The 19,060-nt window shown below is 51.5% G+C and overlaps 1 protein-coding gene across 3 annotated transcripts in view; it reads left to right on the top strand.

Annotated features, from left to right (window-relative positions):
* LOC146335843 (uncharacterized) overlaps positions 1-19,060 on the top strand; it is a 20,479-nt gene extending 1,419 nt beyond the window's left edge. The window contains exons 2-13 of one of the 3 annotated variants that reach the window (XM_084820572.1): positions 8,250-8,419; positions 9,329-9,383; positions 9,845-9,992; positions 10,963-11,022; positions 11,980-12,054; positions 13,204-13,257; positions 14,337-14,384; positions 15,706-15,753; positions 16,143-16,196; positions 17,320-17,373; positions 18,092-18,130; positions 18,904-19,060. In XM_084820572.1, the coding sequence (XP_084676698.1) occupies positions 8,250-8,419; positions 9,329-9,383; positions 9,845-9,992; positions 10,963-11,022; positions 11,980-12,054; positions 13,204-13,257; positions 14,337-14,384; positions 15,706-15,753; positions 16,143-16,196; positions 17,320-17,373; positions 18,092-18,130; positions 18,904-18,937 (839 nt within the window). In that variant the 3' untranslated portion in view covers positions 18,938-19,060. Of the gene's footprint in view, positions 1-8,249; positions 8,420-9,126; positions 9,384-9,844; positions 9,993-10,962; positions 11,023-11,979; positions 12,055-13,203; positions 13,258-14,336; positions 14,385-15,705; positions 15,754-16,142; positions 16,197-17,319; positions 17,374-18,091; positions 18,131-18,903 lie in introns of those variants that run through there. The other 2 variants (XM_084820574.1, XM_084820573.1) reach the window with 2 other exon arrangements.

Below are 19,060 nucleotides of genomic sequence, written 5' to 3'. Positions count from 1 at the left end.
TGTCCTCCGCTCTCTCCCGGAGCGTGCTCATGTTCATATTCATTGCATCGGTGATGCTATCTAGCCATCTCATCTTCTGCTGTCCCCTTCTCCTTTTGCCTTCAATCTTTCCCAGCGTCAGGGTCTTTTCCAGTGAGTTTTCTTTTTGCTTTAAGTGGCCAAAATATTTGAGCTTCAGTATCTGTCCTTCCAATGATCAGTCAGGGTTTATTTCCTTTACGATTGACTGATTTGACCTCCTTGCAGTCCAGGGGACTTGGAAGAGTCTTCTCCAGCACCACAGTTCGAAAGTATAAATTCTTCGGCGCTCAGCCTTCCTTATAGTCCAGCTCTCACAGCCATACGTTGCTACTGGGAAAACCATAGCTTTGATTAGACGGACCTTTGTCGGCAAGGTGATGTCTCTGCTTCTTACTATGCTGTCTAGGTTTGCCATAGCTTTCCTCCCAAGGAGCAAGCGTCTTTTAATTTCATGGCTGCGGTCACCATCTGTGGTGATCTTGGAGCCCAAGAAAATAAAATCTGTCACTGCTTCCATTTCTTCCCCTTCCATATGCCAGGAAGTGATGGGGCCAGATGCCATGATCTTCGTTTTTTTAATGTTGAGTTTCAGACCAGCTTTTGCACTCTCCTCTTTCACCCTCAACAAGAGGCTCTTTAGATCCTCTTCGCTTTCTGCCATTAGGGTGGTATCATCTGCGTATCTGAGGTTGTTGATAATTCTCCCGGCAATCTTAATTCCGACCTGTGATTCATCCAACCCGGCGTTTCTCATGATGTACTCTGCATATAAGTTAAATAAGCAGGGCGACAATATGCAGCCTTGTCGTACTCCTCTCCAATTTTGAACCAATCGGTTGTTCCATGTCTGGTTCTTACTGTTGCTTCTTGGCCCTGGTACAGGTTTCTCAGGAGACAGGTAAGGTGGTCTGGTACCCCCATCTCTTTAAGAATTTGCCAGAGTTTGTTGTGATCCACACAATCAAAGGCTTTAGCGTAGTCAATGAAGCAGAAATAGATGTTTTTCTGGAATTCTCTTGCTTTCTCCATGATCCAGCCAATGTTGGCGATTTGATCTCTAGCCTCTTCGAAACCCAGCTTGTACTTCCGGTAGTTCTCGGTTCGCATACTGCTGAAGCCTAGCTTGTAGGATTTTGAGCATAACCTTGCTGGCATGTGAAATGAGCGCAATTGTACGGTAGTTTGAACACTCTTTGGCATTGCCCTTCTTTGGAATTGGAACGTAAACTGAACTTTTCCAGTCTTGTGGCCACTGTTGAGTGTTCCACATTTGTTGGCATATTGAGTGCAGCACTTTAACAGCATCATCTTTTAGGATTTTAAATAGCTCAGCTGGAATACTGCCCTCTCCGCTAGCTTTGTTGTTAGTAATGCTTCCTAAGGCCCACTTGACTTCACTCTCTAGGATGTCCGGCTCAGGTTCAGTGACCGCACTATCATGGCTATCAGGGACATTCAGCTCTTTCCTGTATAGTTCTTCTGTGTATTCTTTCCACCTCTTCTTAATCTCATCTGCTTCTGTTAGGTCCCTGCCTTCTTTATCCTTTATCATGCCTATCTTTGCACAAAACGTTCCCTTGAGATCTCCGATTTTCTTGAAAAGATCTCTAGTCTTTCCCAATGAATCATAGGATAGTAGGGTTGGAAGGGGCCTACAAGGCCATCGAGTCCAACCCCCTGCTCAATGCAGGAATCCATGTCAGAGCATCCCTGACAGATGGCTGTCCAGCCTCGTCCTGAACACCTCCCGTGTGGGAGAGCCCACCACCTCCCTAGGTAACTGGTTCCATTGTTGTATTGCTCTGACAGTCAGGAAGTTTTTCCTGATGTTCAGCCGGAATCTGGCTTCCTGTAACTTGAGCCCATGATTCTGTGTCCTGCACTCTGGGATGATGGAGAAGAGATCCTGGCCTTCCTCTCTGTGACAACCTTTCAAGTACTTGAAGAGCGCTATCCTATCTGCCCTCAGTCTTCTCTTCTCAAGGCTAAACATGCCCAGCTCTTTCAGTCTCTCTTCATAGGGCTTTGTGTCCAGTCCCCTGATCATCTCTGTTGCCCTCCTCTGAACCCTCTCCAGTTTGTCTGCATCCTTCTTAAAGTGTGGTGCCCAGAACTGGACACAGTACTCCAGGTGAGGCCTAACCAGTGCTGAGTAGAGGGGGACTAGTTGTTGTTGTTGTTGTTCAGTCGTTCAGTCGTGTCCGACTCTTCGTGACCCCATGGACCATAGCACGCCAGGCCTTCCTGTCCTGCGCTGTCTCCCGGAGCGTGCTCATGTTCATATTCATTGCATCCGTGATGCTATCTACTTTTGGAAGCGATGCTTCTATGAATGCAGCCCAAAAGAGCATTTGCCTTTTTTGCAGCCACATCACATTGTTGGCTCATACTCAGCTTGTGATCGACAACAATTCCAAGATCTTTCTCGCTTGTTGTGTTGTTGAGCCACGTATCCCCCATCTTGTAACTGTGCATTTGGTTTCTTTTTCCTAGGGGCAGAACTTGGCATTTTTTCCTATTAAATGTCATTCTGTTGTTTTCTGCCCAGTGCTCCAGTCTATCCAGATCACTTTGAATTTTGTTTCTGTCTTCCAAAGTCTTAGCTATCCTGCCCAATTTGGTGTCATCTGCAAATCTGATCAGCATTCCCTGCACCTCCTCCTCCAAGTCATTAATAAAAATGTGGAAGAGCACTGGGCCCAGGACTGAGCCCTGCGGTACCCCACTCGTTACCTCTCCCCAGTTTGAGAAGGTCCCATTGATAAGCACTCTTTGAGTCCAATTCTGTAGCCAACTGTGGATCCACCGGATCATTGTTTCATCTAGCCCACTTTGAGCTAGTTTGCTCATCAGGAGATCATGGGGCACTTTGTCGAAAACTTTGCTGAAGTCGAGGGATATGATGTCGACAGCATTCCCACGGTCTACAAGGGAGGTGACTTCATCAAAAAATGAGATCAGATTTGTCTGGCAGGACTTGCTCTTGACAAATCCATGTTGGCTTAGAGTAATCACTGCATTGTTTTCAAGGTGCTTCCAGATGGATTGCTTTATCATCTGCTCCAGAATTTTTCACTCAACAGTGGCCACAAGACTGGAAAGGGCAGTTTACATTCCAATTCCAAAGAAGGGCAATGCCAAAGAGTGTTCAAGGTTATGCTCAAAATCCTACAAGCTAGGCTTCAGCAGTATGCGAACCGAGAACTACCGGAAGTACAAGCTGGGTTTCGAAGAGGCAGAGGAACTAGAGATCAAATCGCCAACTTTCGCTGGATCATAGAGAAAGCAAGAGAATTCCAGGAAAACGTCTGTTTCTGCTTCATTGACTACGCTAAAGCCTTTGATTGTGTGGATCACAACAAACTCTGGCAAATTCTTAAAGAGATGGGGGTACCAGACCACCTTACCTGTTTCCTGAGAAACCTGTACGAGGGTCAAGAAGCAACAGTAAGAACCAGACATGGAAAAACTGATTGGTTCAAAATTGGGAAAGGAGTACGACAAGGCTGCATATTGTCGCCCTACTTATTTAACTTATATGCAGAGTACATCATGAGAAACGCCGGGTTGGATGAATCACAGGTCGGAATTAAGATTGCCGGGAGGATTATCAACAACCTCAGATACGCAGACGATACCACCCTCATGGCAGAAAGCGAAGAGGATCTAAAGAGCCTCTTGTTGAGGGTGAAAGAGGAGAGTGCAAAAGCTGGTCTGAAACTCAACATTAAAAAAACGAAGATCATGGCATCTGGCCCCATCACTTCCTGGCATATGGAAGGGGAAGAAATGGAAGCAGTGACAGATTTTATTTTCTTGGGCTCCAAGATCTCCACAGACGGTGACCGCAGCCATGAAATTAAAAGACGCATGCTCCTTGGGAGGAAAGCTATGGCAAACCTAGACAGCATAGTAAGAAGCAGAGACATCACCTTGCTGACAAAGGTCCGTCTAATCAAAGCTATGGTTTTCCCAGTAGTAACGTATGGCTGTGAGAGCTGGACTATAAGGAAGGCTGAGCGCCGAAGAATCGATGCTTTCGAACTGTGGTGCTGGAGAAGACTCTTACGAGTCCCCTGGACTGCAAGGAGGTCAAACCAGTCCATACTAAAGGAAATCAACCCTGAGTGCTCATTGGAAGGATAGATACTGAAGCTGAAGCTCAAATATTTTGGCCACTTAATGCGAAGAGAAATCTCTCTGGAAAAGACCCTGATGCTGGGAAAGACTGAAGGCAAAAGGAGAAGGGGATGGCAGAGGATGAGATGGCTAGATAGCATCACTGATGCAATGAATATGGACTTGAGCACACTCCGGGAGACAACACAGGACAGGAAGGCCTGGCGTGCTATGGTCCATGGGGTCACGAAGAGTCGGACATGACTGAACGACTGAACAACAACAACCAGAATTTTTCCCAGGGATTGATGTCAGACTGACTGGCCTGTAGTTCCCAGGTTCCTCCTTTTTACCCTTTTTGAAGATAGGGACAACGTTAGCCCTCCTCCAGTCATCTGGCACTTCTCCCGTCCTCCATTATTTCTCAAAGAGAATAGACAGCGGTCCTGAGAGTTCTTCTGCCTGTTCCTTTATTACTCTAGGATGCAGTTCATATGGCCCTGGAGATTTGAACTCATTCAAAGTAATGAGGTGTTCCTTGACCATATGCCTATCGATCTCAAGCTGCAATCCTGCCTCTTCAGCCTGTACTTTGCTTTTGCCAGGGAGGTCATAGACCCTCTTTTGGGAGAAGACTGAGCCAAAGTAGGAATTGAGCACCTCTGCCTTTTCTTTGTCATCTGTTATCGTTTTGCCATCCTTATTTAATAGCTGAACAACCATTTCTTTCCTCTGCCTTTTACTATGCATGTAACTGAAGAAAGCCTTTTTGTTGTTTTTAGCATCCCTTGCTAACCTCAGCTCGTTCTCAGCTTTAGCCTTCCTGTCGCCATCCCTGTGATTCTGTGCTACCTGCCTGTACTCTTCCTTTGTTACTTGGCCTTCTTTCCATTTCCTATATGTGTCCTTTTTTGTTTTCAGCTCATTTGTGCTTTTTGTGAAGCCATATTGGCTTCTTCTGTTGTCTTCCACCTTCTTGTTGGAATGGTTTGTAATTGCGACTAGAGAATTTCCTTTTTTAAAAGCTCCCACCCATCTTGGACTCCTTTTCTCGTTAGCGTTGCTTGCCATGGGACCTTACTGATCATTGTTCTGAGTTTATGAAAATCAACTTGCCTAAAAACCAGGGTACGCATTTGACTACACTCGGCTTTTGCTTCCCTTAGAACCAAGAACTCAAGTATAACATGGTCGCTTTCCCCCAGAGTTCCTGTAACTGCTACTTTATCCACTAAATCATCTCTGTTGGTCAGGATCAAGTCAAGGATAGCTGATCCTCTAGTTCCTTCCTCTACTTTCTGTAGGAGGAAGTTATCCGCCACACAAGTCAAGAATTTCCTGGAGGGGCCATGTTTTGCAGCATTTGTCTCCCAACAAATATCGGGGAAATTGAAGTCCCCCATTAGTACGACATCATGCTTCCTTAAAACATTGGCTATTTGCTTTTCAAAAGTTTCATCCTCGTCTTCTCCTTGGTTGGGTGGCCGGTAGTAGACTCCGACCACCAGGTTCCTTTTATTCTTTGCTCCATTTATTTTGATCCAGATGCTCTCGATGGGGCTACCAAGCTCCTCCTCCTGTATTTCTGTGCAGAGATATGTATTTTTCACATACAGTGCAACCCCACCTCCCTTTCTGTTTCTCCTGTTCTTTTTGAACAAGTTATATCCTTCAATTGCTGTATTCCAGTCATGAGAGTCACCCACCAAGTCTCAGTTATACCTATCAAGTCATAATTTCCCTCCTGTATTAAGAGTTCAAGTTCGTTCTGTTTGTTTCCCATACTCTGGGCATTAGTATGTCGACATCGAAGACCATGTGCTTCATAGTCTGGCTTTCTTCCTACATGTGACTGAATACTATTATTGGGCGCTATCAGAGCTGCTCTCTCTGTTGCAGTGCATGAGCCTTCGTCCATTGTTACCCCCAACTTTACATCTCCCTCCCCCGTAGGATTCAGTTTAAAGCCCTCCTGATGAAGTTCTTCATGCTGTGGCCAAACACATTCTTCCCAGCCATTGTGAGGTGCAACCCGTCCCTTGCCAACAGCCCATCTTCCAGGAAGTATAGCCCGTGGTCCCAGAATCCAAATCTCTCGCATCGGCACCACCTTCGTAGCCAGTCATTCACCGGAGTATTTTTCGTTCCCTTTCTATCCCTCTTCTAACTACTGGAAGGATGGATAAGAAAACTATCTGGGCCCCAAAGTTCTGGAGTTTCCTTCCCAAAGCTTCAAAGTCTGACGTGATTTCTTCGTAGCTCCGCTTGGCGGTGTCATTTGTTCCCACATTGATGAGAAGAAAGGGATACCTGTCAGTGGGCTTTATGAGTGCAGGCAACCTTTCAGTCACGTCTCTAATCCGTCCTCCCAGGAGTCAACATACCTGCCGAGTCCACAGGTCTTCGCGACATACTTGGGTCTCGATCCCATGCAGCAAGGAGTCTCCCATTCTATTGTTTTCCTCGATTTCTTTGCATTGTTCATTGAAGAAGGCCTTCTTGTCTCTCCTTGCTATTCTCTGGAACTCTGCATTCAGTTGGATATAGCTTCCCCTTTCTCCCTTGCTTTTTGCTTCCCTTCTTTCCTCAGCTACTTGTAAAGCCTCATCAGACAGCCACTTGGCTTTCTTGCACTTCTTTTTCTTTGGGATGGATTGAGTTGCTGCCTCCTGAACAATGTTACGGACCTCCATCCATAGTTCCTCAGGCACTATTATCAGGTCTAATCCCTTCAATCTATTCCTCGCCTCCACTGTATATTCATAAGGGATACGATTTAGGTCATACCTGAATGGTTTAGTGGTTTTCCCTACGTTCTTCAATTTAAGCCGAAATTTTGCAACAAGAAGCTCATGATCTGAGCCACAGTCAGCTCCAGGTCTTGTTTTTACTGACTGTATAGAACTTCTCCTTCTTTGGCTGCAAAGGACATAATCAATCTGATTTCGATATTGACCCTCTGGTGCTGTCCATGTGTAGAGTCGCCTCTTGTGCTGTTGGAAAAGAGTGTTTGCTATGATCAGCGTGTTCTCTTGGCAAAACTCTATTAGCCTTTGCCCTGCTTCATTTTGTACACCAAGGCCATGCTTGCCTGTTATCCCGGTGATTTCTTGACTTCCTACTTTAGCATTCCAATCCCCCATGATGAAGAGGCCATCTTTTTTTGGTGTTTGTTCTAGAAGGTGTTGCAGGTCTTCATAGAACAGGTCAACCTCAGCTTCTTCGGCCTCAGTGGTTGGGGCATAGACTTGAATTACTGTGGTGTTGAATGGTTTGCCTTGGATTCGTACTGTGATCATTCTATCGTTTTTGAGATTGTACCCCAGTACTGCTTTTCCCACCCTTTTGTTGACTATGAGTGCTACTCCATTTCTTATTTATATAACACCATCTGAGTGAATGGTGGTTGACAGGGGAAATTGTGGCCTTCCAGATGTTTCTTGATTTCTTTGTACCCTGCATTTCTACCAAAAAATGCCACTCAAGGCAGCTTACAGAACCAATTAAAACTGATTAAAATAACACATTAAAATGCAATAAAACATAACAATTACAGAAAATGTGTTTTTCTGTGATTGTTGTTGGGCTCCAACTCCAATCAGCTCCAGCCAGTATGAACATTGGTCAAAGTTGGTGGGAGTTGTAGTCCAATATCTGGAGGACTACAGGTTCCTTACCCCTGGTATAAGGGGATAGGTCCCTGCCCTGCGGGGCTTAAAATCTAAAGCTCAACACAGTGGAAATAACAGAAGATGAACAGGCTGTGCGTGCGTAGCAAACAGAAGCAATATGTGGTAAAGTTACATTAGGACAGCCTTCCCCGCTATGGTGCATGCTAGGAGTTGTAGTCCAACATGCTCAAGAGCCCCACTCTGGGGAAGGCTGCAGTGGGAAGCTATTTCCTGTTGACAAGTCTGTAGGGTGATTCAACTGCCCCAGGGTGTGCTCAGCTTGGTAGCTTATTGTTTTGCCATGTGGAAAGGAGGATTTTGTGATATGTCAGACTCATGTGGGGGAAAGATTACCGTGGGATGGCTTATCAGGGGAAGTCTCTGACATTGTGTGAGTTCTAAATCAAAGTTAACTCTTCTACTCTCTTTGATTTCCAGTGAAAATGAGTGGGGCAGAGATATCTAGAGCTCAGCCCCCTGATTTTGACCCCCCTGTGTACTTGGAGGAGGAAGATGACAAAATAGATGCTTCTCCAGAAGACTCCGTTTACGAGGAAGGGGACGAGGGGGATGACAGTGGTAATATGGTCCGTCGAGCAGTGAGGAGGGTGAGTATGAAACAGCATCTTTAGGCATTCACCCTAACATCGGTTTGCTTGTGAGGTGGGTTTCAAGAGGACAATAGCTGACGCAGTGTCAGGCATGGGGAGTTGAGCCTGCGTAGGGGTCTTTGAGCAAGTGTGGGCAACTAAGCTCTGGAATGCAGAATGCGCAAGGGGCAGGGGGACGAAAATGGAGGGGGGGAGGGCGTTTGGCCCCCTTGAGCCCCTATCAGGATATGGAGAGAGCTAGTGTGGTGCAGTGGTTAGAATGTTGGACTGGGACTTGGGAGATCTGGGTTCAAGTACCCACTCAGCCATGAATCTCATTGGGTGACTCTGGGCCAATTACTAACTCAGCCTAGCCTACCTCACAGGGGTGTTGTGAGGATAAAATGGAGAGGAGGAGGGCCATGTACTTGTAAGAGGAAAAAAGGCAGGATAGAAATGGAACAAATAAATACATGGCTATAGTATGTGGAGAAGAGCATTAGGGTTGGTGTGAGTGTGTGTGGATGAACTAGTAGATTGTCAAAGTTGTCCCCCCCCACCCCACACACACACTCCTCACCCCCGCCCCTAGCTGGGGAGCAAGGAAGAGCTCAGGGTCGGGGCTGGCTGCTGAGCTGGACGCAAAGCCCTTCCAAGGTGTGGGTGGGAAAGAAAAGGACATCCTCTGCAAGCCCCAAGCAATGCCGCTGTTTCTCCTCTTCCAGTCTGGCCAGAGCCCATTCAGACAGGCTGGGGATGCGCCACCGCTGGTTCACCACTTTAAGGGTCAGGCTCCGTGTTGATCCAAGGAGCTTCTCCGCGAAAGAGAAGACGCGGAGCTGCCCTTTCCGAGCCAGAGCGCCAGCCTCGCCTGGCTCCGTTGCCCAGAAAAGGGCCACAATTTCACCATCTGATTCTTGTCAACAGTATCCAGAAGAGTCTGAGCGCCTGGAAGTCGGCCACCGGCAAGTCTCGATACCAAGTAAGGCTTGTCCCCCGTGCCCCGCTGCTGTATTGTGGCTGGGGAAGGCCAGGGGAGTTTCCATTTTCCTGATACAGGAGAGAACCAGTTGCTAAGGGGGGGGGGCTCAGCCTTGGCGGGGAGTTATAACAGGAGGTTGTGAATGGGCAGGGGGAAAGCGGGAAGGTGCCAAAACCAAGCCAGGGTCTTGGTTGAGCCTGGCATCGTCCCTCCAGGGTCTTTCCATCATGGGCTTCCTGGTTCTTTTCAACTGCAGATGTTGGAGATGGAACTGGGACCTTCTGCCTACAAAGGGGGGCTCTTCCACTGAGCCACGGCCTCCAAGGCTTCAGCATTGTCAGTGAACACTGGTGTTTCAGGGCAACTGGGACGAGGGCTTCAGTTTCCCTGCTCTTGTTCTCAGTAGCTTCCCAATTTCTTGTACTCACGGATCCCCCCCCCCCGCCCGCTTTTTGTCGCAGTCTCAGAAACAGAGTGCAGCTGCCCTGAGGTGCTGCCCAAAGGGACTCTGGTTGCTATTGTGGCCACCTTGGCTTTCTTGGGCTTCTTCTCCACTTCGGTGCTGCTGCTGGTGGCCATTTGCATCTTGCGGGTGGTGGAGAGGCAGAGGTGAGTCTCTCAGGCCAGGAATGCGGAAGAGCGAGTGAGTGAGCGCCCCGCTCCTGTTTCTTCCCTGGGCTCACCTGTGTCAGGGGCCTTTCAGAGTCTACCACTTCTCTGGGGCCTTTCAGAGTGGCCTTTTCTTCCATGGGAAATGGGTGAGGTGAGACTCTCTACCTGTTTAGACTCTACCTGCCGCCTTCCCTCCCTCCCTCCCTCCCTCGCTGCTCTGTGAACCTCTGAAGCTGCTGGAGAGAGAGTCCGGCCCTTAGCCCAGGTAGTGCAGCGTTAGCTGCTCTGCTTGGCGGCAGCTCCCCAGGGGTCTTTCCCAACCCCCTGACCTCCCACCCCTTTAGCTGGAGATGCTGTCGGGGAGCGAGCCCGGCACCGTCTGCATGTCAAGCAGGCACGGCTCCTCCCTGTCATCTGTGCACATCTGGCCTGAGACTGAGCCAGGACTTCAGAGCGTGGGGCCCAGGACTGTCTCCTTGGGCTGGCAGCTGGTTGCCACAGCCACCAGGAAAAGGGCTTTTTGCCAGCATCTGCTCCCTGCGACCCTGGAACTGGAGTCCACCTGGGAACTTCTGCGGGCATCGCCTCTGCTCTGCCACTGAGCTGCAGGCCCTGCAGGATTCTCTGTGGCTCATGGTGCCTGCAGCCGCCCTCTCTTCTCACCATGTCATGCCTGGGTGCCCAGGGCTGGGCTGGGGCGTGCAGGATGAGAGGCTGAGCCTTCCTCCTTCCTGCCCTTTTTCCTGGGGTGGCAGTTCTGGGGGGGGTGGACCACTGGAAACCTTGTGGGCAGGTGACGTTGGCTGATGCCCACTTGTTCTGCTCATGTACGGTGGGGGTTCCGGTTGGTGCAGAGGCACGTGGCTCCTCAAGCAGCAGGATCCGTGGCTGATTCTGTGTCCCGCTGCTCCCGGTTCCGCGTGAATGGTCTTTGTGTGCTCATCTCTCTGTCTCTCTCGCTCTCCAGGAAAAAGGGGAAGGAAGTGAGTGCTCCCCCTCCGACCAAGAGGCGCCTCCCTCCCATCCCGTAAGTGGCAGGGGTGCCAGAGGGGCTTCCCAAGCACCCAGGGAGATGTCCGTCTCCCCAGTTTTGCAATGCACCCCAACGCTTTTCTGATGGCTCAAGCTAGGTTTGGGGGCAATGACAAAGTCAGTGTGGACTGAGTGGACCAGATCTGAACCTTTGCACCCCTGAAAGCTCCCGCCGTGGGGGGCGGGCTAGGGTCCACCCACCTTCGTAACCTGTCCGTCTGTCCTCCTACCCTGGTGGGGGCTTGGGGAAGACTCAAAACCAATAATAGGGTTGGGCTATATTGCCCTTTCCTGGAACCCAGCTCCCTTCGTCCCGGGAGGCCACAGTGCCAAGGGAAAGCATTCTTAGGTTCTCTGGAGCTGAACTGGCATGCTGGTAATTGGACCACAGTCAAATGTTGTCAGATATTCCATGGAGGAATTGCCAATTGAGTTGGGATGTGAAATACCAGAAATAAATAAAGACAATTCTGGATGTCGTTTGAAGCAAGGCCAGCTGCCAACTTTGCACAACTGCCTTTAAAAACAGACTGTGTGAATAATTGCTGTAGTTTCGTAGTTATAAATTGCTGTAGCTTTTGAGCTATAAAAAATAGTTTAGGTTTTTAAGAAGTGCCTTTCTTTAATGAAGCTGTGTTTGTAATTAGCAGAAGAACGAAGCCTGTTGATTATTTAAATTACATGTTTTTTGTTCTAATACAGGGAATGCTTTAAAAATAATTGACCATTCCTGACCAGATGTTTTTTGACTGGTCGAGTGCCCCAACCGTCTCTCAGAGCATGGTCTGCTTACCTTCAAATGCCTGGTGCAAAACAGGAGCAGGGAGGCCTGCGGCGCCCTCTCACCTGGAGGCCTCCAGCAGAGGGAGGGGACGTGGGTATGTGTAACAGAGCGTACGTGCTCGCTTCCAGTACTGCCTGCGGCAGTGAGACTCTCTCTCTGTGACTGCAGGCCTCCCCGCCCGGAGCACACGTACATGACCGTGAAGGCTTGTTCTGGATATGAACGGCTCCATCCAGTCTCCCCGTGAGTAGCAGATCTTCCTACTCTCTCTGCTTTTGCTCCAGAGAAGCCACTTTCTAAGCAGACCTCCTGGGTTCTGCACCCAAAACAAAATTGCCAAAATTGCACAGCTGAATTCTGGAATATCAAGGAATAACTTGTGATGGCTGAAGTTCTAATGATTGTGTTGCCTGTTGAACCTTGATTATTGATAGGCTCTGCATGGGGGTTGGCAACTTGGCTGGGCTCTCAACACAGGCCTGCAGCAGAGTTTCTCCTAAGCCGAGAGAAAAGAGAGTCTGTGCTCGCGTGCAAGGATGAGCCACAATTCCAGAGCATCCTGGCTTATCCCTCCGAAGCACAGGCTCATGCGTGAGCCCCAGCCGCTCCTGCTTGGCTCCTCCCACCAGCGGGAGTGGCTAAACGAGCTAGGAATGGAAAGCTTCGCCTTCAGTCTGACCCGGGGCTCCTGGCTTCTTACTCCCCGCACAAACCAGAATCACAAGCTGCGGTGGACCATTCCTAGCTTGTTTTGGAGCACAGGTACAGAAGCTCAGGCCCAGGGAGCAGATCCCCACATCGTCACGCCCCCTTCCCCTGGCCCCACCCCTTCCCCCCAACCAACAATCGCCTGGGGGTTTCCTGGCTTTTGTGCAGCCCCCCCCCCCCCGAATTCTAAAGGGCTGAACTGCTTCTTCCCAGTCATCAGAGCTTCAAGCTAGCACCCGCCGGCGCCTTCTGTGTTCTGCCCCGCCCCCTTTTGCCTTTGGCCCCGCCCACCACTGGAATGCAGCCCCCAAGAGCTTCTCCAGGATGGAATTTGGCTCTGAACGCGGTTCTGCTCCCGTGTTTTGGAGCAACGAGCCAGGCACCCCCTTCTGGACATAACAACACTCCGCGCTCAATTCCTGGTTAGCTTCAGCTGCTCCCGCTGGTGCAAGGAGCCAAGCGGGAGCGACCAGGCCATATGCACCTGCACACAGCAAACCGGGTTCTCCAGAGTGCTTGCTTGCTGTGGCGCCCCAGTACAGCCAGCGGCTGGGCTGTCCTTCAGCCACATGTCCGTCGAGCCTGGGCTTGCTTAAGGAGACGGTGCACAGCTCCTTCCCTGCGCCCAGACGCCGTGTCATTTGTTTCACTGAAATGTGGCTCTCTCTCTCCCCGTCCGTTTAGACGTGCCAAAGAGGGTGCATACCTGAGTGCCAGTGAGCTGAACCCTGGTCCCAGGTGGGTCTGCGGGGGTGAGATGGGGAGGGAGGGAGGGAGGCCGGGGGTGAGGCCAGCCATTCCTTTAGGGCCTGCATCCCTGAACAAGGACTTGTACACTCCAGGACTCGTCCAGACCTTAGGGCTGCTTTTCTGTTTCTCTAAATATTATATGCTGCCTTGGGCACAGTTGTAGAAAGGCAGCCAGTACAGTTCTGATCATAGTAATAAAAAGGATTAGGCAAAGCCATGGATGAGAACGAGTCTGTAACTCAGGGTCCCAGGCCATCTGCCACATGACACCAGTTGTGGGGGGTCGAGGGAGGGAGGGGGCTATTGCCTCGAGCTCCGCTGGGGGCTTCCCGGAGGCGCCTGGTGGGCCACTGCGGGAGGCAGGGCGCCGGGTGTGATGCAGGTGTGGCCCAGGCCAGCCTCAGGCCTCTTCCTTTCAGGCCGATGTTGCTGCTGGGCTGTCCTGGCCCCCCGTTTGGCTTTATTTACATGTTCTTCTACACCATGAGAAGCTAAATTCTGTGACCAGCATTACATTCTGCAATTGTTTAAAAATATGCCAAATAATGCAATTTGTTCTGGCTGTGTTGGTCATGGCGAGGGGCCAGAAATGGTGTGATCGAGGCACTGAAGCCCCTGACCAAGTGCCCCAGCCAAGGGAAACACGGCCGGCACCTTCCAAAATTGCACTTGGCATGGCCTGCACACTTCAGCGCTTATTTTCACAACCATAAGGACTAGAAACTTGCCTCATTCACAATCAATTGAAGCTGAGTTTCTCAGGATACTGAATTAAGAACATAAGAAGAACTTTGCTGGATCAGACCAAAGGTCCATCTAGTCCAGCATCTGGCTCTGCACAGAGCCAGTCAGGCGACCCTGGGACCCCCGCCCCACACACACAATTCTACCTTTAGTACCAAATTCCTGCATCCAGTTGTGATGCAGGTGCGGGTTCATAGCCCCTGCTCAGAAAGGCTCCCTCTCTACTGGGCGTAGTTTGAACGGCAGGTGCCGGCCACGAAGCCACGTTGGGGTTCCTGCTCAGTACGGCTGCCGTAGCCTGTTGCCATCTTCTGTGCTTTCAGAAACTACCAGGAGCGAAGTTACCAGAATGCAAGTGAGCCGGCGCCCAGGTCAGTGGGAACACGGAAGGGGGGCGCGCCTCCAGGTGCCCAGTGCAGCCTGCAGATGAGGCCAGGGAGGGTGGGTGTCGAGGGAACACGCTGCCCAGCACGGTCTGGATGGACGCAGGGACACGCTTGTCCTCCCTCTTAAGGCTGGCAGCTACCACCTCCATGCCATGTTTATTTGCTCTGCTGTCTCTCTCGCAAGCCAAGAGGGTGACGGTGCCCCTCGGTTAAAGGTGCACTGCTGCCTGTTGCCATGTGTTCAAAACAGACCTCCGAGCGAAGGGTCTGGCCCCGCAGTGCCCACGCTGCCCCTGCTGCGTGCTGACGTGTGTGTGTGGCAGGGCTGAGAGGAAGCAGGGGAGGCCTGGCCTGTCTGTCCCCTCACCTGTGCTTGTCCCCCCTTCCCATCACTGGCTGCCTGGTCCTTTCCAAGGGAGATGCTGCTGGGGCTGAGCCTGGCCCTTCTGTACCCCCTGCAACGAGGGTCCCTTCCCAAGGTGGGGCTCCCCGACTGACACCTCACTGCTTAAGGCCTTGGGGGTGGGAGCTCACCCGTGAAGAACGAGGCAAGCAAGTCGCAGTAGCCACGCTCTGAAATGGTGTCCACAGGAGGGGGGAAATGGGGTGCAGCTTTTGCCAGGGAGCAAAAGATTGAGATTGTCCCTGGTAAACAGTAGGGGTCTCAAGCCTCAGGACAAACCCACTTCCCCAGAAGACCCCTTCCCCATTCCACCACCACCAATTAGGTGGTGGTTTTCCAGCCTTTCACAGTGTTTTCCCTACTCTCAGCGTTTTGAACTGCCTCTCCTGAGGCTTGGGGACTGACAGTCAGAGCTTTATGCAGCCCTGTGCTGTTCCTTTGCGCCCCCACCCCCCACTGGCACGCCACCCCCCAGGGCTCCTCTGAAATGGAACTCGGTGAAAGAGAACCCGGCCGTCGGGCTGGGAGAGGTTCGGCACTGCTGCTCTGCAGCCGGCAAGAACACTGAGGCACAGAGAGAATCCCCTGGTCAGGCGCAGCATTGCCGCGCCTCTCTGCCAAAGGAAGGCGGCTGGTGCATGTGCTGCATAACAATTTTGGTGGGGAGAAGGGGGGGCGAGTTCCATTTTGAAGATCAGGAGGGTCCGCAGCTCAGCAGGAGAGCAGATTCCTGCATCCAGGCATGATGCAGCTGTGGGTTCAATGCCCCTGCTCAGAAAGGCTCCCTCTCCATCGGGCTTCACTTGAACGGCAGGCGCCGGCCTCGGGGTAGAACGCAAAGCCACGTTGGGGTTCCTGCTGATGACGGCTCCCGTAGCCCACTGCCGTTTTCTGTGCTTTCAGAAACTACCAGGAGCGAAGTTACCAGAACGCTACCGAGCCGGCACCCAGGTCAGTGGGAACATGGAAGGGGGGCGCGCCTCCAGATGCCCAGCTTAGAAGAAAGTCGAGCGAGGAGAGACATGGTGGAGGCGTACAAAATCACACATGGGGTGGAGAAAGTGGGTAGAGCAGCTTCCCTCCTTTCTCTCATATAATACTAGCATGTAGGGTTACGCAATGGAATTGATTGGCAGGAGAGAAAAAAGGAAGCACTTTTTCACTCCATGCATAAGGAACTCCCTCCTTAGGATATGCGGCCAGCCTGGGAGTCCCGACCTTATGCCCGCCATGCATATGCCTGCAAGGCTGCTTCCTCTCCCTGCCCATCCCTGGCTGACTGCCCTCCCTCCCTCCCTGGCTACTGCTGCGGCACTGTGATCTCTTTCTTGTCTTTCCAGGTCCACTCCAGAGAATGAGTACATCCCTCCAGAAATGGGGCAGTCTTTTTCCACGTGAGTGAGAAGAATAAGATGATGGGCCTTCACCTTGGTTAACTGAAACGCTGCAGATAAGCCTCCCAAAGTTTCTGGCCTGAGGCTGTAACCAGGGCTGGGGCAGAGAGTGCACCATTTCGGCAGGAGCAGATTCACCCCGTAGCCTTTCCAGGGCTTTACCATGAGCACTGAAAAAGTTAGTGGGATTGGGGTAGGGGAAGCCATTTGGTTTTACAGAGTTGTGCTTTGGGTGAGCTTTGATTTCTTTGATTTGTCCTTTGCACCTGTAGAAACGCTTGGCCTTAGGGTTACGGAATCATGGGCTCTAGTGACAGGGAGCCAGATTCCGGCTGAACACCAGGAAAAACCTCCTGACTGTTACAGCCATACGGCAACGGAGCCCATCCCCTGGGAGGCGGGGGGCGCTCCCACACCGGGGGCGTTCAGGACGAGGCTGGGCAGCCACCTGCCAGGGGTGGTCTGACCTGGATTCCTGCCTTGAGCAGGAAAGGTGGACCCCTTCCTGCCCTACTGTTCTGTGGTTCTGTGATCACCCATCTGTGAAATGGGCAAATTGTTTCCAGGCTGCCTCCTGCCTAACTCCTTCGCGATACGTTGCACCTGAGTGTGTTGGGCCGTGCAAACTGCCGCCGCACCCAGTTGGCCACGTCACACACGCGTGGTGCCAGCGGCACCCTGGAGTCTGGCCTGTGGAGGAGGGTCTCTGCTGGCCGAGCCAGCGTCCTGCCCGGGGGCTCGGGGTTTGTTTGCACACGGAAGAGGAGGCGCCTTCCCCGAGCGCCTCCATGGGCTCCCACTTTGCTCCTCGGCCCCCCCTGGCTGCACGGGCTCGTTCCCTGGGCATGGGCTCCCAGGTGTCAGCCCCGTGTTGCAGGCTAGGGGTTCCTGGCGGGTCCCAGCTCCTGATAAGCTGAAGCAGGACAGAGCCACCACACTCAGCTGCAGCACAGCACTGAAGTCCCGCTGCTGGGGGAGGGGGCGGGAGGCTTGTGGCCGCTGTCCTCATGCCCTGCTGGCGGCCTCCCGGGGCATCTGGACAGCGTGGAAACAGGGCCGTGGGCAAGATGGAACCTTTGGTCCGAGCCAGCAAGGCTCCCCTCATGCACTATCTGCGTTTCAGGCCCCCTTTGGCAAACAAGTACTCAAATGTTGATGAGCCGCAGCCTGAGCCTGTGTAAGTGTGGAAAAGAAGCGTCCCCTCTCCCAAGGGACCCCCCTTCCGTGCCCTGTTGGGTCAGAAATAGTTGACAAAAGAGATGGGTGGGAGTGTGATAGGGGTCTGCGTGCCCATGGAAGTGCCTTCCAGCTTCCTGAACACATCAGCGGGACTGGCAGCCCTCTCTAGCGATCCTGTTTTTAAAGCCGATCGAGGACCAGGCAAGGTGGGGAGGGGGCTCCTGGGATCTAGGCCAGCCTGGCATGCTGGGCACGGTGTGCGCGCGCACGCACTCTCTCTGTCTCCTTGCTCATAGCTGTTTCAAGAACTTTTTGGCCAGTCACTGAATGCATAGCGCCATGTGGTGTGGCAAACCTGCTACCCCACGGGAGCCCTGTCACTTCATGGGGCTTCAGAAAAATGGCCTCGCTTTGCCAGCGCCAGCCAGAGCACAGGAGCTGGAGGCCTCTTGCCTCCCCATTTGCTCAGTGACCAGAAAAATGCAAGCTTCCCCACCCAAACGCATGCCAGCAGCTCCAGCATCTCCCCAAGGTCATTCTTCCTGAAAGAGCCACCGCTTCTATGTGGTCCCTCTGTGGAGCCATTCCTGCTGCCCACCAGCAAATAAGTCCCAGCACACGCAGCCCTGGGAACACACAGGTCCCTGTAAACCTTGGATAGGGCCAGCACAGCAGCCCAGCTCCAACCATATACTCCTCTACTGTTCACCCCACAGAACTGAAGGCTCTCCAGACATTGGGATGTCACCAAAAGGGTGAGTTACCACATACTGGGACTGTAGGAAATGGGGCATCTTGGGTGAACCTGGCCATGTAGGGCCATGTCTGGCTGACAGGCAGGCAGGATTGTGTCCCAACAGCTTTTCTGTATAATGCAGCCCAGAATCTGGGCTGTGATTCAGGGAATTCTAGCTTTAATTTCCCCCCTCCCCAAGCTTCTAGCCCTCATGGTGGCATTAAAACCTTTGAAAATAAGTGGGCAGTATCAGAAATCAATGTGAGGGGAGCTTTCCCTGCCCTCCTGCCCCCTTTAAGCAACAGCTCACTTTGCTAGACCACCGCCAAGCATTCTCCTCTGTAAGATGTACAGCCTTGTAGTACCTGACCTTCTCCAAGCCAAGTTCCTCCCCAAACTGCAGTTCCTTTGCAAGTGAAGTAAGATAAGCATTGCTGAGCCTAGGTTGTTAAGCTGGATCCTGGAGCAACAAAAAGAAAAGACCGTTCTGCAAAAGACATGCTAGTTAATCGTGGCATGTGCCGCTTTAGTTGGCAACAGCTGGCTTTGCTGGATCTTGCAAGAGCTCAGGTCTGTTGCCAGAAAGCAAAGCAAAGGATGCTCTGACTAGATTACTGTATAGTGCTGCAACTTGATCCAAATGTGCTTTTAGCATGTTTTCCAGAATACAGTCCAAACAGATGCAACTCTCCTTAGTTTCAAGTGGTGTTCAATTTCTTTCTTTGGGGTTTCCCGAAAATCAGCAGGCATCAAATCTAAATGGCTTCTGTTTCCACCCAACCCCCTTAATAGACACGAGCCCCATATTTATGAAGAAGTGGAATAAGAGAAGTGCTGCCAAGATGGACAATCCTGAGACCTTCTGCTGTGATGGAACAGTCCCAGTGAACTGGGTACTGCCTGGGAAACGTCTGTACCTTCTTCGTATTAAAGCACGTGTTCTCCCTGT

This window comes from Heloderma suspectum, chromosome 14 (genome assembly GCF_057233095.1).
Source record: "Heloderma suspectum isolate Gila_16-S chromosome 14, 16-S_ref, whole genome shotgun sequence".
Taxonomy (NCBI): domain Eukaryota; kingdom Metazoa; phylum Chordata; class Lepidosauria; order Squamata; family Helodermatidae; genus Heloderma; species Heloderma suspectum.
This window is presented reverse-complemented; position numbering and strand designations above follow the sequence as displayed.